The sequence below is a fragment of the Peromyscus californicus genome, unplaced genomic scaffold (assembly GCF_007827085.1).
Source record: "Peromyscus californicus insignis strain IS unplaced genomic scaffold, ASM782708v3 Scaffold_3__1_contigs__length_106647218, whole genome shotgun sequence".
In the NCBI taxonomy this organism is placed as follows: Eukaryota; Metazoa; Chordata; class Mammalia; order Rodentia; family Cricetidae; genus Peromyscus; species Peromyscus californicus.
The window spans coordinates 8,634,645-8,652,609 of record NW_026294551.1 but is presented as its reverse complement, the minus strand read 5'-3'; the positions used below and the strand labels follow the sequence as shown (position 1 = coordinate 8,652,609).

General features: G+C 50.1%; 1 protein-coding gene across 1 annotated transcript in view; it reads right to left on the bottom strand.

Moving 5' to 3' along the window:
• The window catches only part of Sdk2 (sidekick cell adhesion molecule 2), a 285,293-nt gene that overhangs the window by 104,173 nt on the left and 163,155 nt on the right, over nt 1-17,965 (bottom strand). Inside the window, 2 exon segments of the mRNA XM_052759781.1 lie at nt 3,948-4,081; nt 11,796-11,943. Coding sequence (XP_052615741.1) covers nt 3,948-4,081; nt 11,796-11,943 — 282 coding nt within the window.

The window sequence follows — 17,965 nt, the reverse complement described above, 5'->3', positions numbered from 1 at the left end:
AAACCTTGTCTCGAAAAACGAAAAAAAAAAAAAACAAAAAAAAACAAACAAACAAAAAAAAGGTCCCAGGGACAAGGCCCAGATGGAGCTCTTCAAGCGGAAGCCATGTTGGATCCAGCAGCCTAGGACTATTTCTGTCACAGTGGCAACAAGGGACAGTTCCCTCTGGGCTCCTCTTGGCACTGCCTCAGCTATCACCATATAGTGGAAGCAGCCAGGCTCAGGGAGCAAGTGACTCACTTGGCCCCAGGAGCTGCAAGTGGGCATCAAAGGGCCGTTAGCTCTTTCCTGAAAAGACCTGATGGACATGGACACCTGCTCATTCCCAACCCCGAGGACAACAGCTTTCCATCCTCAGGGTATCCAGGCCTCAAAGTCCAGGCCATTCCAGCATGGACCACAGGCCACGCATGCCCACTAAGCTCCTGAAATGTGGCTTGCGTCCGTTTGATTTAATGAGATTTAATTTTAACTAATTTACATTTAATTAAAAGCGGATTCCCCAATCCAGTTATTAGAACACTTTTAAGTAGAAGTGGAACAACTTTGGCGTAAGACTATACCTTTATGGCTGTAAATCTGATGAAATCTAAATACGGATCACGTATTTCAGATGAAGATTTAGCATTCAAATTGAGATGCGCTTCAAGTGTAAGACACGCAGAGATTTCAGACTTAGCACGCAAAAAAAAAAAAAAATCCGGTGTAAAATATCTTGCTAATATATTCTATATTGATGGCATGCTAAAAGGATATTTTCGATACATCGGGTTAAATAAAACACATTAATAAAATGAATTCTGCTTATTCCTTTTTACTTTGTGAAAAATGAGGTAAGCTTCAGTGTGGTGGTGCACGCCTGTAATCCCAGCACTTGAGAGGTGGAGGCAGGCAGATCCAGAGTTCAAGGTCATCCTCAGCTACACAGGGAATTCAAGGTCATCCTCAGCTACATAGGGAGTTCAAGGGCTCTACAAAATTCTGCCTCAAAAACAAAATCAAAGAAATCCAACTTTAAAAAAAATAAAATAGTAATATAAGTGAACAAAAATGGGGTCACTGAAAAAATTTTAAATGATATGTGGGGCTCATATTTATATTCTATTTTATTCTATATTATATTTCTATACAATAGTAGAAGTCTGATCCATGTGTGTGTGTGTGTGTGTGTGTGTGTGTGTGTGTGTGTGTGTGTGTGTGTGTGTATCAGATGGGTGTGAACTTTCAGGATTGTGATGCTAGGGGTAATTTCTGGGGTCACCAGCCTGGCTCTTTCCTTCTCCATTAACAATGAGCATGGCTCCCCCAAGGGCTGTTCAGAAGCTGCTGAGCTGGAGGGAGCAGAGCTTGATGGGGAAAGGAAGGGAGGAGGAGGACGGAGAAGGAGGGTGTGGCTTCAAGCCAGGTAACAGGGGAGCTGAGCTGCTGGTGGGCGACGATGTGGCAATTGCTCTCACAAATTGGCTGGCAGGCAGGCTGGGGGACCGTGTCAGAGCAGGCACAGGGTTTTGAAGTGCAATCACTCGTGGGAGGGAAATTAGCTAAAAATCAGCCGAGTTTGCTCCAGATCCGGCTTTAATCACAGTCGAGGATGCAGAAATGGAGGCCTTTTGGAACAGGGAGACTGGCAGCTGAGGGGGACTGGGGTAGAGGTAGATGAGGGGGGCGGCAGGGGCTCTCTGGCCTCACCTGGGCTGTTTGGAAGGCTGGGGTGGTTTGAGGTAGAACAGAAAGTGCCAGCATGGGCTGCCTCAATTCTTAAGAGGAGGAGCCAGATGCTGGAGGAGGAACAGAGGAGGGCTCTGGGATAAACTGAGTCATTCAAGAAGATGCCTGGATTTCAATCGATGAGAGAGAGGAGGGATTCTGCAGGTGGGGAACGTCGAGATCATGATGGGAAAAAGTGCAGAGATGACTGGTCACACTCTTGGAGACCCATGAACTGTAGACTAGTGGCTGTGGAGCCCCCAAGGGACTGGACTAGGCCCTCTGGATACAGAAGACGGTTGTTTGGTTCGAACTGTTTGGGGAGCACCCAGGCAGGGGGATCAGGATCCATCCCTGGTGCATGGGCAGGCTTTTGGGAGCCCAGTGCCTGTGGAGTGACGCCTTGTGTAGCCTTGGTGCAGTGGGAAGGGGCTTGGACCTGTCTAGGCTCTGTGTGCTGGGCTCTGCTGACTCCCCATGGGAGACCTTGATTTGGGGGATGTGGGGATGTGGGGTGGCTTGGGAGGGAGGGCTGGGAGATGGGAGGAGGGAGGAGGTGGGATCTGTGGGTGGTATGTAGAGTGAGTAGAAAATTTCTTAATAAAGGAAAAAAAGAAAAAGAGAAAAGAAGATGCCTGGATTTAACTTGGACAACTCACTCCATGACTTTGTCTCTCAGTGTGTGCTTCTCTCCCTCTTCCTCTTCCCCTCCCATCTCTCTCTCTGAGACAGGATCTCATTATACCGACAAGAATGGCCGGTCTACATAATGAGAGACCCTCCTGCCCTTCCTCCAGGGTGTTGGGATTAAAGGCAGGGGCCACCCCTCCCATATGTCTCATGTGTCTCAGATTACCCCATACTCCCTCTGTAGCCAAAGATGACCTTGAACTCCTGATTCTCCTGCCTCTACCTCCTAAATGCTGGGATTCCAGGCATTTGCCACCAACCTGTTTTTATGTGGCACTGGGGTGGAGACAGGGTTGTGTGTGGTAGGCAAACACTCAATGCACTGAGCTGTACCTAGTTTGACACTAATGCTTGAAAAAGATGTCTGGATTCCAGGAGACTCTGAGTAACCTTATCACTGAGAAATCTCTAGAAAAAGCATTCCCCCTTGCTGACAAATTCCTTGTTCCTGTATAAATAGACCTGGCTCAGGTCAAGGTCAAAGGTGACATCCATGACCCTCCCTGGACAGTATCCAGAGCGGATTCTCCACCCCTAATTCAGGTTTCACAGAAAAGAGTCCTGTTGGAGCTCAGAAGGCCCAGGGAGGAGGCAGCAGGGGCTGGGAATGTTCTAGATACTGGCAGACAGAAGCTAGGATAAGAGGGGGGCAGAGACACTAAACTTGCTGCTGCTGGATGTGTATGGGTGCAGCATGGATGATAAATGAGAAGTGCTTTGGGAGTGGGAATCATACAGATGTGGAGGTATGTGAACATCTGGCTCTCCCAGCTTGTATGGTGCTCAGCTGCTACAGGAAGCGGTGGTCTTGTCCCCAAACCCTGACTTCATCTTAGTGATGAAGTCCAGCCTAGGAGGCACCTTGGCCATCTGCCCCACCTTCTCCAGCCTTGAGGCCAGTCTCGTAGGGAGAACCCTGCTCTGGTCTCATCTGAAGGAGTGAGTGTCTCTGTGCTGGAGGATACTGGGGTGGGTTATGTTGGGCTGAGCTCCTGGGCCTGTCTCTCCCATGGAGCCACATCTGAAGAGGGGCAGAGGTAGAAATCTGGAGAAGAGCCTGTTGAGAGGAATGCCCGGCTTGGAGCGGAAACAGCACTTTTATGTGCCAGCTGGGCAGACAGTTAGTGTGTACTTCTTTGAAAATGAGCTTCCGATCTCCACCGGTGTTCTCTCCATCCGCACCTGAGCCTGGGGTGGCTGGCATCCATACATGCGAGCACACACTCTCTCACTTGCCTCTGCCTTCTCCTAGCCTCCAGTGGACATGGTAGTGCTAATAATAAGCCTGCCCTTTCCCGGAGTTGTGTCTGCCATGGAAGCACCTTCCAGAACTCCACTTCCCCCTGCCTGTGACCTTCATTGGCTTCCCTCATGGTGTCCCCCTACTCAGGCTGCAGCTCCTCCTCCTCTGGAGACAGCTCCACCCCTCCACCCCAGCCCTGCCTCCCCTACCATTCGATCTTCCCAACAGCCCCCTGGAGCCCCGTTCTTGAGATTTAATGACCCGCTGGTTTCTGTTCAGTGACGTCCCGGGCCCTGCGCTTACTTACTCTCCACGGCAAGAGTGATGGGCTGGCTGGTCTTGTTGTCTCCGTTCTTGTCATTAACAGCCTGCACGTAGTAGCGACCAGCATCGGGAGCCACTGTGGACAGGATGACCAGGGTGTTTTCCAGCGTGATGGCTCTGAGAAGAGGCAAGAGATTCTTTGGACAGCGGCCCAAAGGGCTTGGAGCCAGGGGGTGTGACTGGGGGATCGGATGTAGGTAGACTGACTGTACTTTCTCCTCTAGCAACCTCCAAGAGGCCCCCAGCCCCACCCCAGCCGTTTACTGCTAAAACCCAGTGACAGTGTCTGTAGAGACTCTACCATGACTAGGGTGCTGCCCACCACATCCCAACCGTCCCTTCATTCCCTGAAGCTGAGCTTTCTCAGAGCCCATCCCAGGGTCAGGTTTGGGCCATTCTCTCTGACCCTCTTGGGATTCTGTTCCTGTCCATGTCAGAGCTTTGATGGCTTTGTGAGGTTGCCTCTGCCAAAAGTTTGCAGAGTGAATGAGTGATTGACAATGAACACGCGTATCTGTGTGTCTGTGCCTAGGCCAGAGGTCAATCTCAGGTGTCGTTCAGATGTCCATCCTTGTTTGTTGACATGGGGTCTGTCACTGGCCTGGAACTCATGGATTCAGCTAGAGCAGCTGGCCAGTGAACCCCAGGGATCAGCCTGTCTCTGTCTCCCCAGCACTGGGGTTCCAACTGTGACTCACTACAGCAGATTTCTTTTTGCACTTGGGCTCTGGGGATCAAATTCAGGTCCTTGTGTTTGCAAGGCAAGCACTGTCTGGATGAAGCCATCTCCCCGGCCCTGGGATTGGCCTGCTTCCTAAACCTGTTGAAGCCAACTCCAAGGCCACAGCTCGCCTGCACCAGACTTCTGAGGGCCACCCCCCTCTAGACTCCACCCTGGGGATCAGTTTCCCCTTCCCTCTGTGAACTGGGCTGGTCCACAGGGTCTGGGCCTTTTGTTCCAAGCTGCTTCCCTTTCCCGGTTCTCATCACAAGGTCAGCAGGCAGGAAGACAGAGAGCCAGGGATCCCCTTAAACGGGTGTGAAGGGGTTCTGGAGTGCTGCCCACACCAGCTCTGCCCAGCTTCTTTTACCCATTCTCCTGATGACAAACAAAACCATTAGTTTGCCAAGTCTGTCTCCGGATTGTAATGCGATGTGCCCGAGACAGCTGTTAAACATCCTTAATGTTAGTTTAACAAGGACAAATCCAGTTGAATTCTCTTCAAATTTTCCCATTAGGTGAATGTTACAGAGTTTTAAACAGGCTCTCAGATAAACATCCTCACTAATGTCTCTCTGGCCCAGCTCTCTCCTAGCCTGGCTATGCCGTCTCCACCCCGCTGCTCCTCATTTTGGGGCTTTTCAGGCTGAGAGTCCTCACACCATCAGGGGAGTTCTGGGCAGTAGGGTGGCAAGCTGTCTGGCCCCCAATGCTTAGGGACCCTAGTGATGCCCTATTTTCCCCATGGAGAGTTCTTTTTAACTTTAGCTAATGAGGTGGCAGGAATAGAGTTATAGCTATGCTAGAATATTGTGTGTGTGTGTGTGTGTGTGTGTGTGTGTGTGTGTGTGTGTGTGTGTGTGTAAACAACAGTCTGGATGTATGTTTATGTGGGTCCATGTGCACGTGTTTTTTTTTTTTTTTTTTTTTTTTTTTTGTGTGTGTGTGTGTGTGTGTGTGTAGGCCAAAGGACCACGCTGGTTGTTCCTCATGTGCTGTCCACCCACTTTGAGACAGGGTCTCTTGCTGGACTGGAACTCACCAAGTGGGTTAGGCTGTCTGGGCAGGGTCTGGAAGCCCTAGGGATCTTCTCGTTTCTGCCTCCCCAGTGTGGGGATTACAAGTGGGAGCCCCCATGCTGTGCTTAGTATGTTCTCAGGCTTTCAAGGCAAGCACCTTACCAACCCATTCCACGGCCCTCACCTGGCACAGTCTGACTTCAGGATGGACGGACTTTTAGGGTATTTGGATCATGTAGGTCCAGCTTTCCCAGCACCATGCTAAAATATATTAAATGCCAGATGTAGGATTGGGCTGGTGACCATCTTTCCATCTGAGGGCCTCCTTGTCTCACCTAGAGCCCTGTCCTTAGGTGTGGATTGTGGAGTGCGGAGCTGTGAGTTGGGGGAAGGGTCTGGACTGTGCAGGGTGGGTAGAGCTGGGGTTGAGCTCTGGCATGGGTCCCTGGCCTCTGAGGATCATGTGTTTCCTCCAATGCTAGGTGGGCTCTGTCTTCTTGTCCTTGCAAAGGTAGAAGAGAATATTTGCTAAGACATCTCCCAGCCTCATGGCTGTTTCTGTCACTTGGTGCCTGGCAGTAGAGTAGTCCACTGCCTGTCCTCATCCTCATAGCCCTCTCCTGGCACAGTCAGGTTTCAGGATGGAGGGACTCTCAGGGCACTGGACCCATGTAGATGCAGCTTCCTGAGTCGTTCTTCTGTGGGGACAGGTCTCACAGAGTCTCCAGGGGACCTACTGTCTAGTCACCCACTTGTTCTGTGCCAGAGAAGGAGCACACTCAACTCTTCCCTCCTTGACTGGGAAGCCCCTCCGGCCTAACTCCCGCTCTCAGCCTTAGCTGTACCTTGTGCATGTTCTGACTGAGCTTTCTGCTTGTCCTTCCCCATCCCGCGACACTGGGAGTTTAGATAGCTCATTCTGTGAGCAAATTACTGGAGGAGGGCATTATTCATGAGTGAAGGGGAGATTTTAGGAAAGGGTTAAAGTTTTTCTAGAGCAGGATTTATGACCCTTTTTGTTCTTTTAGGGAGTTTTCTAGATGTGGCATGGTGTTTAATGCATGATGGGAGTGGCGGTTTTGCAAGGCTGATGATATGCAGATGACGATATGATGCACACACACCGTATGTGTCATATGTGGTTCTCAACCAGCAGGAGTGACTTTACTCCCAGTGAACCTTTGATGATGGTTGGGCAATTGATTGCCACAGCTGTGGGAGAGCACCATGGACAGTTAGTAGTGGAGGCCAGGATTTCTGCCAGTATATACATCCCCAAGGGAATATGTCTGACCCTGGATGTCCAGTGGGAGTTTGAGTGCTGTGGCCTGGGTGTGGTTTGAATGTCTTCTTCAAGCTTGATGAGTTGAAATAAATCTAATTCTCATTATGAGGCAGGAAAGGGGAGGGACTTTACCTGACCCTGGCATTTAGAGGTGGAGCTGTAGGGCTTGATTAGGGTTGGGTTTGGAGGTCATTAGGGCAGAACCTCATGATTGAATATTGGGGGTTTCATAAGAGGAAGAGACCAGAACACACACACACACACACACACACACACACACACACACACACACACACACACACACACACTTGTTTCTAGTCATATGATGCCCTACACCACCTCATGACTCTGTCAGCAAGGTTATGACCAGCTAAGGCCCCTCAAACTCAAACCTCCAGAGCCAGGAGCCAAAACACAGCTCCCCTTTCTAACTCAGTCAGTCTGTAGGTTGGTGCAGTTAGCCGTGGAAAGTGGACCAAGACACTGTAAAAGCCTGTCTGAAGAGGAGCCGTAAGCTGCTGCTTCTCCTGTACAAGGCTGTGGCTGCTGGGCAGTAAGGCATAGCTCTGCATCTCCCTCATCTGGGGTTGGGGTGGAGTGGCGGACACCTCTAATCTTGGATAGTGGGAACTCCTGCAGAATTCCCCTCTGCTGGAGCAGGGGAACCTTGGAGGTCAGTTTTGGTGATGACAGCTCTAGTGACCCTGGTTTCAGGTGACTGTGTGAGGTCACCCTTCCTGTCCATAGCTCCAGGTTGGAATCTGGATGGGCAGAACCTTACCTTCTGTGGTTTTAGCTCCCTGGAATGTGGTCTGCTGGTTACTATGGCTGGCATTGCCTTCCCCAGCACTCTAGCTTGGGAGCCATAGAGTCTGGAAGCCACGGAGTCTGGGAAGTCTCAGGGCATGGGTTCAAGTTCCAGACATGGAGTGGAATGGGTAGCAGAGGCTCTCTGACTTGTCACTTTGATTCTCTCAGGAGGGGTCCCTAGCCCTGTACCTGTTGACTGTCCCTTTTCAGGTAACTGTGGAAGGATGCTGTGCTTCCTTTCCAGGATGCCCACAGCATCCAGCCTGCTGCACCCCTGATGCACACACACTGGGAGAAGCTGGGGAGAGGAGCTCTGAGTGGGGCACCAACAGCAATGCTCACCTCTCAGGCAGGGGCTGGGTCCTCTCCCCTTGTTTCTTCTGTTCACCATGACCGGCCTGGCCCCCAGCTCTGCCTCCATTTTGCTGCTCTCACTCAGCAGCCCCTTCCTTAGTTCCAAGAGTGCTGGATCCATAATTTAATTAAGGAGTGGGTAAGCTATCCTACAGTGCGCCCAAAGCCCCCAGCATGTGTCTCTGCTAGGAATCATGTTCCTTTTCACCAGCAGGCTTGGGGCCGAGTCCTGCCTGGGGGTGAGAGGCACACTCTGCAGATAGATAGTGCAGCCTTTCATGCTCTGCACAGCCTGCCGGCTAATAGCACTTATCAGATAGTGAGCACAGGCACACAGACACAGGGGACTTGCTTCCAGGGAGCCTTCCTGCTCGCCTATGAATATTAATTTGCTATAATTACCAAAATAAAACTCCTCCAGTGCTTCATCATAAATTTGGTAGACGTGTTTATGAACGTGGATGGGAGTGGTCACGCATAACCAGGTGTATGAGTGCATGTGTGCGTGCGTGCATGAGTGTGTGTGTGCGAGTGCGTAGTTCCACAGTCCAAGGTTGATCTAGCCTGTTGGCAAAAGTGCTAGGCATGAGAAGCAGATAAGGATGGAGGATGGGGATGAGAAAAGGATGAAGAATGGTGGTAGGAAAGTGATCATAGAAGAGAGCCTGGCGTAAAGGATTCACCTCCCTCTGCAAATGCAGTAGGTGAGTGCCAATATGCCCCCTTCCACAGTTAGGGCAGACATTACTAATCAAACCATGATGTTCTCTCCCATGAGTGTTGGTGGAGCCTCAGAACTGTTTCCAGCTCTGAGTTCCAGGCAGCCACTGCCAATTGATTAGCTTGCAGGATGCCTTCATTGACACACCTGGGGTTCAAGAGATACACGCAGAGAGGGAGTTAAGATGGGGTAAATGAGTTGGGACTCATTGGTATGCCCCAGCATCTCTGTGGTAGACCATTTCCCTTCCACAATGTGATCTCAACAGCTGCATGATGGGTGATCCACTCAACTGGCTTTATTGAGTTTTAGGCCTGGGGTGGGGGCACACTTTGACTCATAAGGCAACTGTCCACTTGTTCATCTGCAGCATATTCCACCCTTCACCTTGCTGGGTACCCATGCCCCATGCTGCTTGCTGGTCATGTGTTCAGGATGAGACCCAGAGCCCAGTGGTGTGGATACAGAGAGCCTTCTGTCTGAGTTCTGCCATGTCATGGTTTCTATCAATGGGATATGAGCAGAGGCTTGGTATGTGTGTACTTCCTCCCTTTCTCTTGTGAAACATCCAGACAATATGCTGGGGCTGATAGGCTAGAGGATGAGGCACGTGGAATGTGGCCAAGTAACCTGCCTTTTAGCAAAAGTTCATTCCAGGACAGTCAATAACAGATGACCCCAGACAAATGAGCCCAACCACAAGAAGGACCTAGCCTGGCCCAGGCTAGACCACCAATCTGCACACTCCTAAGAAAAACACAGTAAATGCTTATCGATCTATTGAGATGTTCTGTTACACAGCAACATCATGGCTGTAAGTAGTTGATACATACTGAGAATAGTTTTCTTCCTCTCCCCTTGTTTTGCTTTTTTCAAGATAGGGTCTCACTATCTTGACAGCTCTGGCTGTCCTGAACTATGTGCACCAAGCAGACTTCGAACTCACAGAGATCTACCTGCCTCTGCCTCCCAAGTGCTGGGATTAAAGGCGTGTGCCACTAAGCCTGACTCTGAGGATGGTTTTCAACTCTGGCTACACATTAGAATCAAACAGAGCTTTAAAAAATTCTGACAGCCAAAGGGGTTTAAATTGAGTCCGAGTGTCTTAGGCAAGAACCTAAGGATAGGTTCATTTCAGAGCTCCCACGGGGTCAGATTGAAAATTGCTGTGTCAGGATCAGGTCTGTGAAGCACAGTCGTTTACTTGTGTCTGTGTGCTTGTGTGCACATGCTTGTGTCTGTGTGCTTGTGTGCAAGTGCTTGTGTCTGTGTGCTTGTGTGCATGTGCTTGTGTCTGTGTGCTTGTGTGCACTTACTTGTGTCTGTGTGCTTGTGTGCAAGTGCTTGTGTCTGTGTGCTTGTGTGCATGTGCTTGTGTCTGTGTGCTTGTGTGCACTTACTTGTGTCTGTGTGCTTGTGTGCACGTGCTTGTGTCTGTGTGCTTGTGTGCACTTACTTGTGTCTGTGTGCTTGTGTGCAAGTGCTTGTGTCTGTGTGCTTGTGTGCATGTGCTTGTGTCTGTGTGCTTGTGTGCAAGTGCTTGTGTCTGTGTGCTTGTGTGCATGTGCTTGTGTGCACGTGCTTGTGTCTGTGTGCTTGTGTGCACTTACTTGTGTCTGTGTGCTTGTGTGCCCGTATGTTTCACGGAAGGCAAGGATTATCAGGACTCAGCGGCTAGGAAAGATCTGGAAAAGTAGTTGACCCTCGGCTGCTCTGCTTTAGTGTTGCTGTGGGGTGAAGTCAACTGCTTCGGGGGCTGTTGTGAGGGTTGAGCACTGAGCGACAAAGTTGCCAGGACATACTCTTGGGATAGGAAAAAGGGCAAGGCAGAGAGTGCCTCCTTCCTCCCTCACCAGCTGCTCAGCCGGAAGGGAGCGGGGACATGTGTGTGGTGCTTAGCACAGTCCTGAGAACTTAACTCCACTACCTGCAACTTCTGTAGTTGCTATATTACTATGTTACTAATTTTTTTTTCCGGTTTTTCCAGACAGGGTTTCTCTGTGTAGCTTTGGCACCTTTCCTGGAACTCACTCTGTAGCCCAGGCTGGCCTCGAACTCACATGCCTCTGCCTCCAGGCATGCTAGGATTAAAGGCATGTGCCACCACAGCCTGGCTACTGTGCTACTATTATTGTGCTTCTATTGTGGGACTTGATGCTTCCCAAAGGCAAACCTGTCCCCACCTCCCTCTGCTCCCTACAGACCAGGGTGGTGGGGCTGGGGGGAGGGCCCCCCCCCAAGACCCCCCCCCCCCCATGCAGTCTGCACAGGCTGCAACTTTGTAGCCAGCCGGGGCAGGTTGGCAGAAGGTAGTCTTTCTCCAAGAATGGGAGAGTTGGAGTGGAGAGGAAAGCCTGGGGTAGCTCCAGAGTGAGCTGCTCAGGAGGTGAAGCTTGCTGGGGGGTGAAGGGTGTTGCCTTTACTGCTAAGCCCACAGTTGAGGCTAGAGGAAGACAGAAGGGTCTTTGTGCATGCTGAAAGGGCTGTGTGTGTCTATTCCAGCCTTCCCTGGCCACACCAACTCCTTGCAGTCAAAATACACTGAGTAAGCCCAGCCACACCCAAGAAGCATAAACACCTGCACCCACCCACCCCTGCCATGGCCGGAGTCCTGGATCTGTTCCTATGGCAACGGTAACTTTGTATGGGCATGTTTGGGTGACTTAAATCCTCTGGGAGCAGAGTTTTTCTCCGGTTGAGTGTGGAGGCAACGCCCTGGTCCTTGCACGCATATTCCAAGAAAATCCCTCATAAACCGAACTTCTTTCACCAGCCAGGGGAGTGCTCAGCTGGCTGTGTTACAGAATGACTGAGATGTTTCTATAGGAAGGGCCCTCCTTGGCATTTGGAGACACCATCTGGCCCCAGACCTCCTCCCCCAGGACCGGCTTCCCTCCAGTCTACCCAGAGTAGGACCTCACATGCGGCTGCTGGGCGGGATCTTGCGGCCATCACGGAACCAGGTCACCTGTGGCCGGGGGAAGCTGGAGATTCGAGGCGCCCGGATGACAGCAGCTTCTCCGTGGGACACGCTCTGGTGCTTCTCGCCTTCCTCGAAGCTCCCCATGTCTGTAGGGAGAGGAGGTGCAGAGGTCAGGGGTCAATCGAGTCTCTGGGACTGCTGAGCAGAGAAAGAATGCGGTCACGAGGAAGGTCCTGAAGAAAAGGCCACCTCTCTTGGAGCGCCCCACATCCCCCCAGGCATATCCAGCCTGTCTGTACTCTTGCCTGGCAGCACACATTCCAGGATAGCTATGAATACAGCTCAAGGCATTCACAGACAATAAGGTCTGTCACAGGGCATGCTCTTGGACACTTCCGCTAGTAGTCTGTGTGATGTGTCCTGCTTTGACATTTAGGTTTTGTGTAATTTGTACCCATGCATCCTTGACTCGATTTATCCAACAGCCATGAGAGGCTTATCATTATTTCACACATTTTACAATGGAAAAACCTGCTCAGATGGGTTCAGCTAAGTTAATTAATGTGTCTAAGGTCATATAGATAGCAAGGAACAGAGCCAGGATTTGAACTCAGACCTTGAACTCTGGAATTAGGTTGCATTTCCCCCTTCCTTGCCTTGTGGAACTATTTCAGTATAGCAGGGGATTAGGCTGTGGATCTTGGGACCGGACCTCTGTGCCCTTAGGCAGTGGGAAGGCTGGGCATGTTGGAATGAGTTAGGCCTCCTCTGAACATAAACACTCCGTTGCTCTTTTTAAAGCATGCCCAGCCCTTGGCAGATAAGCAGAGACATTGCTGCTAGCCCTGCTCTTCTGTGAGCCAGGAGGAAACAGAACAGAGAAATCACTGAGCAGGTGTGGGTGGACTGGGTGGTGGGGTGGGTGGGTAGGGGTCTTCCGGTCTCCTGTGTGCTTGCCTGCTGGGCTGGACTGGGGTGAAGGGATTGGTTCCCACAACAGTGTCTTGGAGTGGGCTTTGGGAAAGAGTAACTGGACTTCTATGACCTTGACAATAAATGCATATCCTTGAGACTCCAAGTGTGATGCATGAGGCCACAGCATAGGTACCCTGGGGGCCTTGAGACCTGCAGAGTCTCAGAGCCCCTGGACCTGCCTGGTCAGAACATAGACTGATGACACCCAGTGATGAGCATCCATGCTCACCTGCGACAAGCGCTGGTTGGCTGTGTATTGGAGGCACCCGAATTAAAAACTGCTGTTGGGATCCCCACCCTCAAAGCTTCCCATTTCTTTGGTAGGGAGTGTGGATGGGGATACCCCTGTGAGTCCTCACTCCATCTTCTACTCTATTACTGTGACACGCTTAGACCTGGGCTTGCCGGACCAGCAGGCCGATCTGCACTGGGAGTTCAGACTGGCTTATGGAGCCCTTGTTTCGCCTTTACCCAGGGCCCCCTTCCTAACTACAAAAACACATGCCCTACTGTGGCAGAAGCTTTTTGTCAACGCCTAACTCCATGGCCTCTTCATGTCCTCGATCAGCCAGCCTCCCACTGGCTCAGGGGCCTCTTGGCTAGGTGTTTTCCAGAGGTAAGAGCTGGAGTGGGTGGGGTTCAGGCATCACTATTTCGGAAGTGTTTCAGGCAAGAGCCAAGCTTGAGAACTGCTCTGTTGGCTGAAGGCAGCCCTGAGCTCTTCTACTCCGCCACGGGCAGTTCCTGGGGACCTGGTGCTCCCCACTTCCCACTTTCCCAGGACATGGGAGGCCCCCATGGAACACACCTGGGCCTCTGAGTTCCTGAGTCCATTGCTTGCAGATGCTGTAGCACACCCAAGTGTAAGGCTGCTAGCATACTTGCTCACTTTTTCCAGCCCAGACTTGACCCTCTTAGACACCCTGATCCTTTGCTGGCTCACCTAACCTTGACCATGACTTCTCTGCAAACACCTTCCAGATCTCTAGCTCCAACTCTTCCCTGGCCTCCAAGGCACCATTCCTAACAGTCTGCTGTGGGTGAGTGTGGGTGGGTGTGAGTGAGTGTGGGTGAGTGTGGGTGGGTGTGGGTGAGTGTGAGTGGGTGTGGGTGAGTGTGGGTAAGTGTGGGTGGGTGTGGGTGAGTGGTGGGAGAATGGGGAGACTTTGCTACATCCTCAACAAGCTCTACTTTTTGTCCTGTTTATTGCCCTCTACGCGCCCCTTTCCCTAGTCACTTGAGCTCAAATCCTCAGTCATTGGTGTTTCTTCCCCATCCCCCACAGTCCTCAGTTCTTCCTTCAGTTTCACAAACCAAGGCCCTCCCCGACAAGTTAGCCCATTTGTTGAGCCACTGGATCCCAATCTACATCTAGATCAGCCCCTACCCCCACACACACTGTCCTAGGCTGTTTTCTTTTTTTCTCACTTAGAGCCTGTGGGGTCTCCTTATTGCCCCAGGAAAGTCTAGATCCTCTTTGCCTGGATTCCAGGTTCTCCATAGCCAGACTGCAAACAGCCGTTCTTGCTTTAACGCCCATGTCTTGGCCTGCCACCTTGAGTGGCATACAAGCTACTTCCCACAGCTAGGCTTTATTTTTGCTACGCACCTGCCCAGAATGCTGCTAGGATGAGCCATAGCTCACCATGGCGGTACCTTGGCTCTCTAGCATCCTTCATAATGGAACTCAGTGTTTTAAAAGAAACAGCTACCGACGGCATCCTTGTTTTAACTTTGGCAGGCACTGAATATATTATATAGTAACTTTGGAGACGTCAAGGGTCGAATTCAAATCCTGGCCCCATGCACCCAAGTCTTTGACCCTTGACTTTGTGGAACTATAATTTTCTCCCTTGCAAAAGCGAAATACAAGGGTAGCTTCCTCGCGAGTCGTACCGGGGTTGTATGAGATGATGTGTATATGCCAGATATATGCCAGATAGCATCTTTCCCAAAGGTGCCTGAATCAATATTTATCCCCCTTCCCACATGCTCTTATTACAGTGTGACTCACACTTCTCCCACATATACCCTCCCCTTGAGTCTTGGGAGCTTAAGACTATTCTATCAATAGAACATGCTGGAAGGGATGCTACATGGTCTTAAAGGTGAAGTCATTCAAAGGAGCCAGCATCTACCTGGCTCTACTTGAGAGATACTCACCCTTAGAATCCAGCCACCATGTTGTGACGAAGCTCAGCTGAGTGTGCATGGGAATACCTTGGTGGAGGAGACCTGGGGTTCCCAGGTGATGGCCATCAACACTAGATGCCCAGATGAACACAAGTGATTTCACCTGCAGCCTCTGTGACCACTATGGAGACCTCAGTTGCCACCAAGCAGGACTGGCTATGTCTTGTCCCCACTGTGCCCTGTCCAGATTCCAGACTCGTAGTGTGAGCTTTAAAACACTGTTCTGCACCACACTGTCTTGGGGTCATTTGTTATGCAGCCATAGAAACGGGAAGACTGTAAAGCTGCCAAATAAGTATATCTAATATTCTCAGCATTAAAATACTGGAATCCTGTACATTTTTCATGATTTAGTGTAAACATTACCTCTTCAACAAAGATTATCCCAAACCATCCAAATAGAATGAAAACCCAGCATTTACCCTATCCCGGGTCTCTTTCCAGACAGACTACATATGCATTATCTCATTTGAGCCTCCGATAACATGACAAGCTAGATTTGAATAAATATGCATTTTTAGTTGTTTATTAATTTCCATTACTTGGCCCTATCTATAAAAAAGTCACATCAATAAATCAGGCTGATTTTTGTTCTTATAATAATTTTTATCTATTTTTAAAAAACTTTCCGCAGAACTCAGAAGATAGATTTAAACAATTTAAAGCAATTTCATGATAATAGTGTTTCCTTCTCCCCACTCTCTCTTGTTTTATTAGCTCCATTTGGTCTGTGAGGAAATGAGGGTTCATGGAGATGAAGCAGCTGATCGACTTAAGCAGTTAGGGTCTAGCATAGTGAGGCGGCCCTCTGCACACCCTCCCTCTGCACACCCTCCCTGCTCGGCTTCGCACTCTTCTCAGAAACACACACTCTCTCCTACTTCCTCGGAGGTGATCAGCATGGACAGACATCTGGACTCTACTGTATTCACAAGCAACTGCCTACCAGGTGGCTAGGTCCTTGCTCTGCCTAGAACCAAGAGCTCCTCATGGAGCCCCACTGAATGTCAGGTGGGCTCTGTGAAGGTGCTGATGAGAGGCCTGGTCTCTCGGAGCTGTTCTTGTGGAGGACCCAGATTCAGGTCTCAGCATCCACGTGTTGACAACAAACAGTCTGTAACTCCAGTTCCATGGGGGTCTTGTGCCCTCTATTGTCTCTTCGAGCCTCTGCATGCACATGGTATGCAGACTCACACAGCACACACACGTACCCATAAAATTTAAAGAAAAATCTTAAAGAAAGGAAAGACCTGCTTACTGAGCTTACAGTATGGCCTGGCAGATAAGACCACAAGGACGTGGTTAGTGGCATCTGTGACAATTGCCGGGAAGGAAAGGACAGAGTACTCTGAGAAGTGCTAGCAAAACCTTCCTCAGGCTGGGGCATAAATAAGGCATAGGTGTAACGAGGTGTGTATGCACATGCATGTATGCTTGTGTGTATATGCACATGTGTCTACACCTGTGCATGTGTGTATATGCATGCATGTGAATGTGTGTGTGTGTGTGTGTGTGTGTGTGTGTGTGTGTGTGTATGTTGTAAGGAAAAAGTTATAAGGTGGGACAGAAGGAAAGGGTATAGGCAGCAAGTAAAAGGTCAGTAGGGTGAGGTTACTACATGGATGGAGAGATGGAGGGCTGCATGGGGAATGGAAGCATGGAGGACTGGACTGATGGGGAGTGGGTAGCTGAAAAGGAAGAAAGGGATGGATTATTGAATTATGTTTTTTTATGTTTATATATATATGTTGTTTGTATGTATGGGTGGATGGATTGCATGTGGCTATGTATGGTTTTATGAATAGATGGCTGTATTTGTGGAGGGATATATATATATATATATATATATATATATATATATGTAGAGTAAATGGTTGTGTGTGTGTGTGTGTGTGTGTGTGTGTGTGTGTGTGTGTGTGTGATGGGCTGGATGGTTGGATGTTTTCACACGTGTGTGGATGGTTGTAGGTGGGCATGCATGTATATGTTTACAGTGGGATGGGTAGAGGAAAAACGGTCTTAGTTAGCCTTGGTCTCTGGTCTGCATAGATCCCATCCTATACGCTTCTACTTCAGAGTCCCTACCCCACCGTGACCCCCAGGCCCCAGGAATCCTCTCCTTTTCAATGTCACATGAGCTCTAGGATCTGCTCAGAGAGCCCCTGGACCAAGCAGGCAGCATCCATTGTATACATACACACTTTTCAGCTCATTGCACACAGCTGGGATGTACTGAACAGCCGGGGGGTGGCGGGGGGAGGCAGGGGAACAGGTTGGAGGAGGTCAGGCTGGGTCCAGGTCCCCTGGGAACTTTCCTCACTCTCTTTGCTAACTCCCCAAAATGCTGCTAATCCATCCACCCACCCACCATGTTATGCCCTGCAGGGCCTAGCCAGCCTTCCAGACACACTCCCACCGGAGCAGAGGACCGCAGGCCTGAGGCACAGCAGGATGTGGCCTGGAGCTCACGCTTGATGTCTTTGTTAGCGCTTAAAAGGGCCCGTGAGGTAAGAATTCTAACTGTAGAATACATCCTTGTACCTACTTATCTTTAAATCTTCAGATGGATCATGCATACAAAAATGAATATAATTATATGTATAATTTGAAGAAAAAAGTCAACACCCAGCTCAAAAGTCAGGACACTGTGGGTACTCAGTTCCCTTCCCTGGCTGCCTCCCCATCCCATTCTGGCCTTTTCAGGGCTAACCTCTCCCCAGAATGCTGGGCCACCTACCCATATGTCCTCATAAACAGGATTACTCAGGCTTTTCATGGCTAATTCAACCTATTTTTAAACATTCACCTCTGGGATTACTCTGTATGTGGTCTCTTGTGATTTTTTTTTTTGGGGGGGGAAATGGATAATGTGGTTCTTGTGGCATCCCCACCACCACTGAAATCCTGGCTTTCAGTTCAGTCATCTTCATAGCTGCCTGGAATTCCCTGGGTCACATGGTGCTGAAGCTGTGCACAGACCCCCCCCCCCCCCCGTGTCCC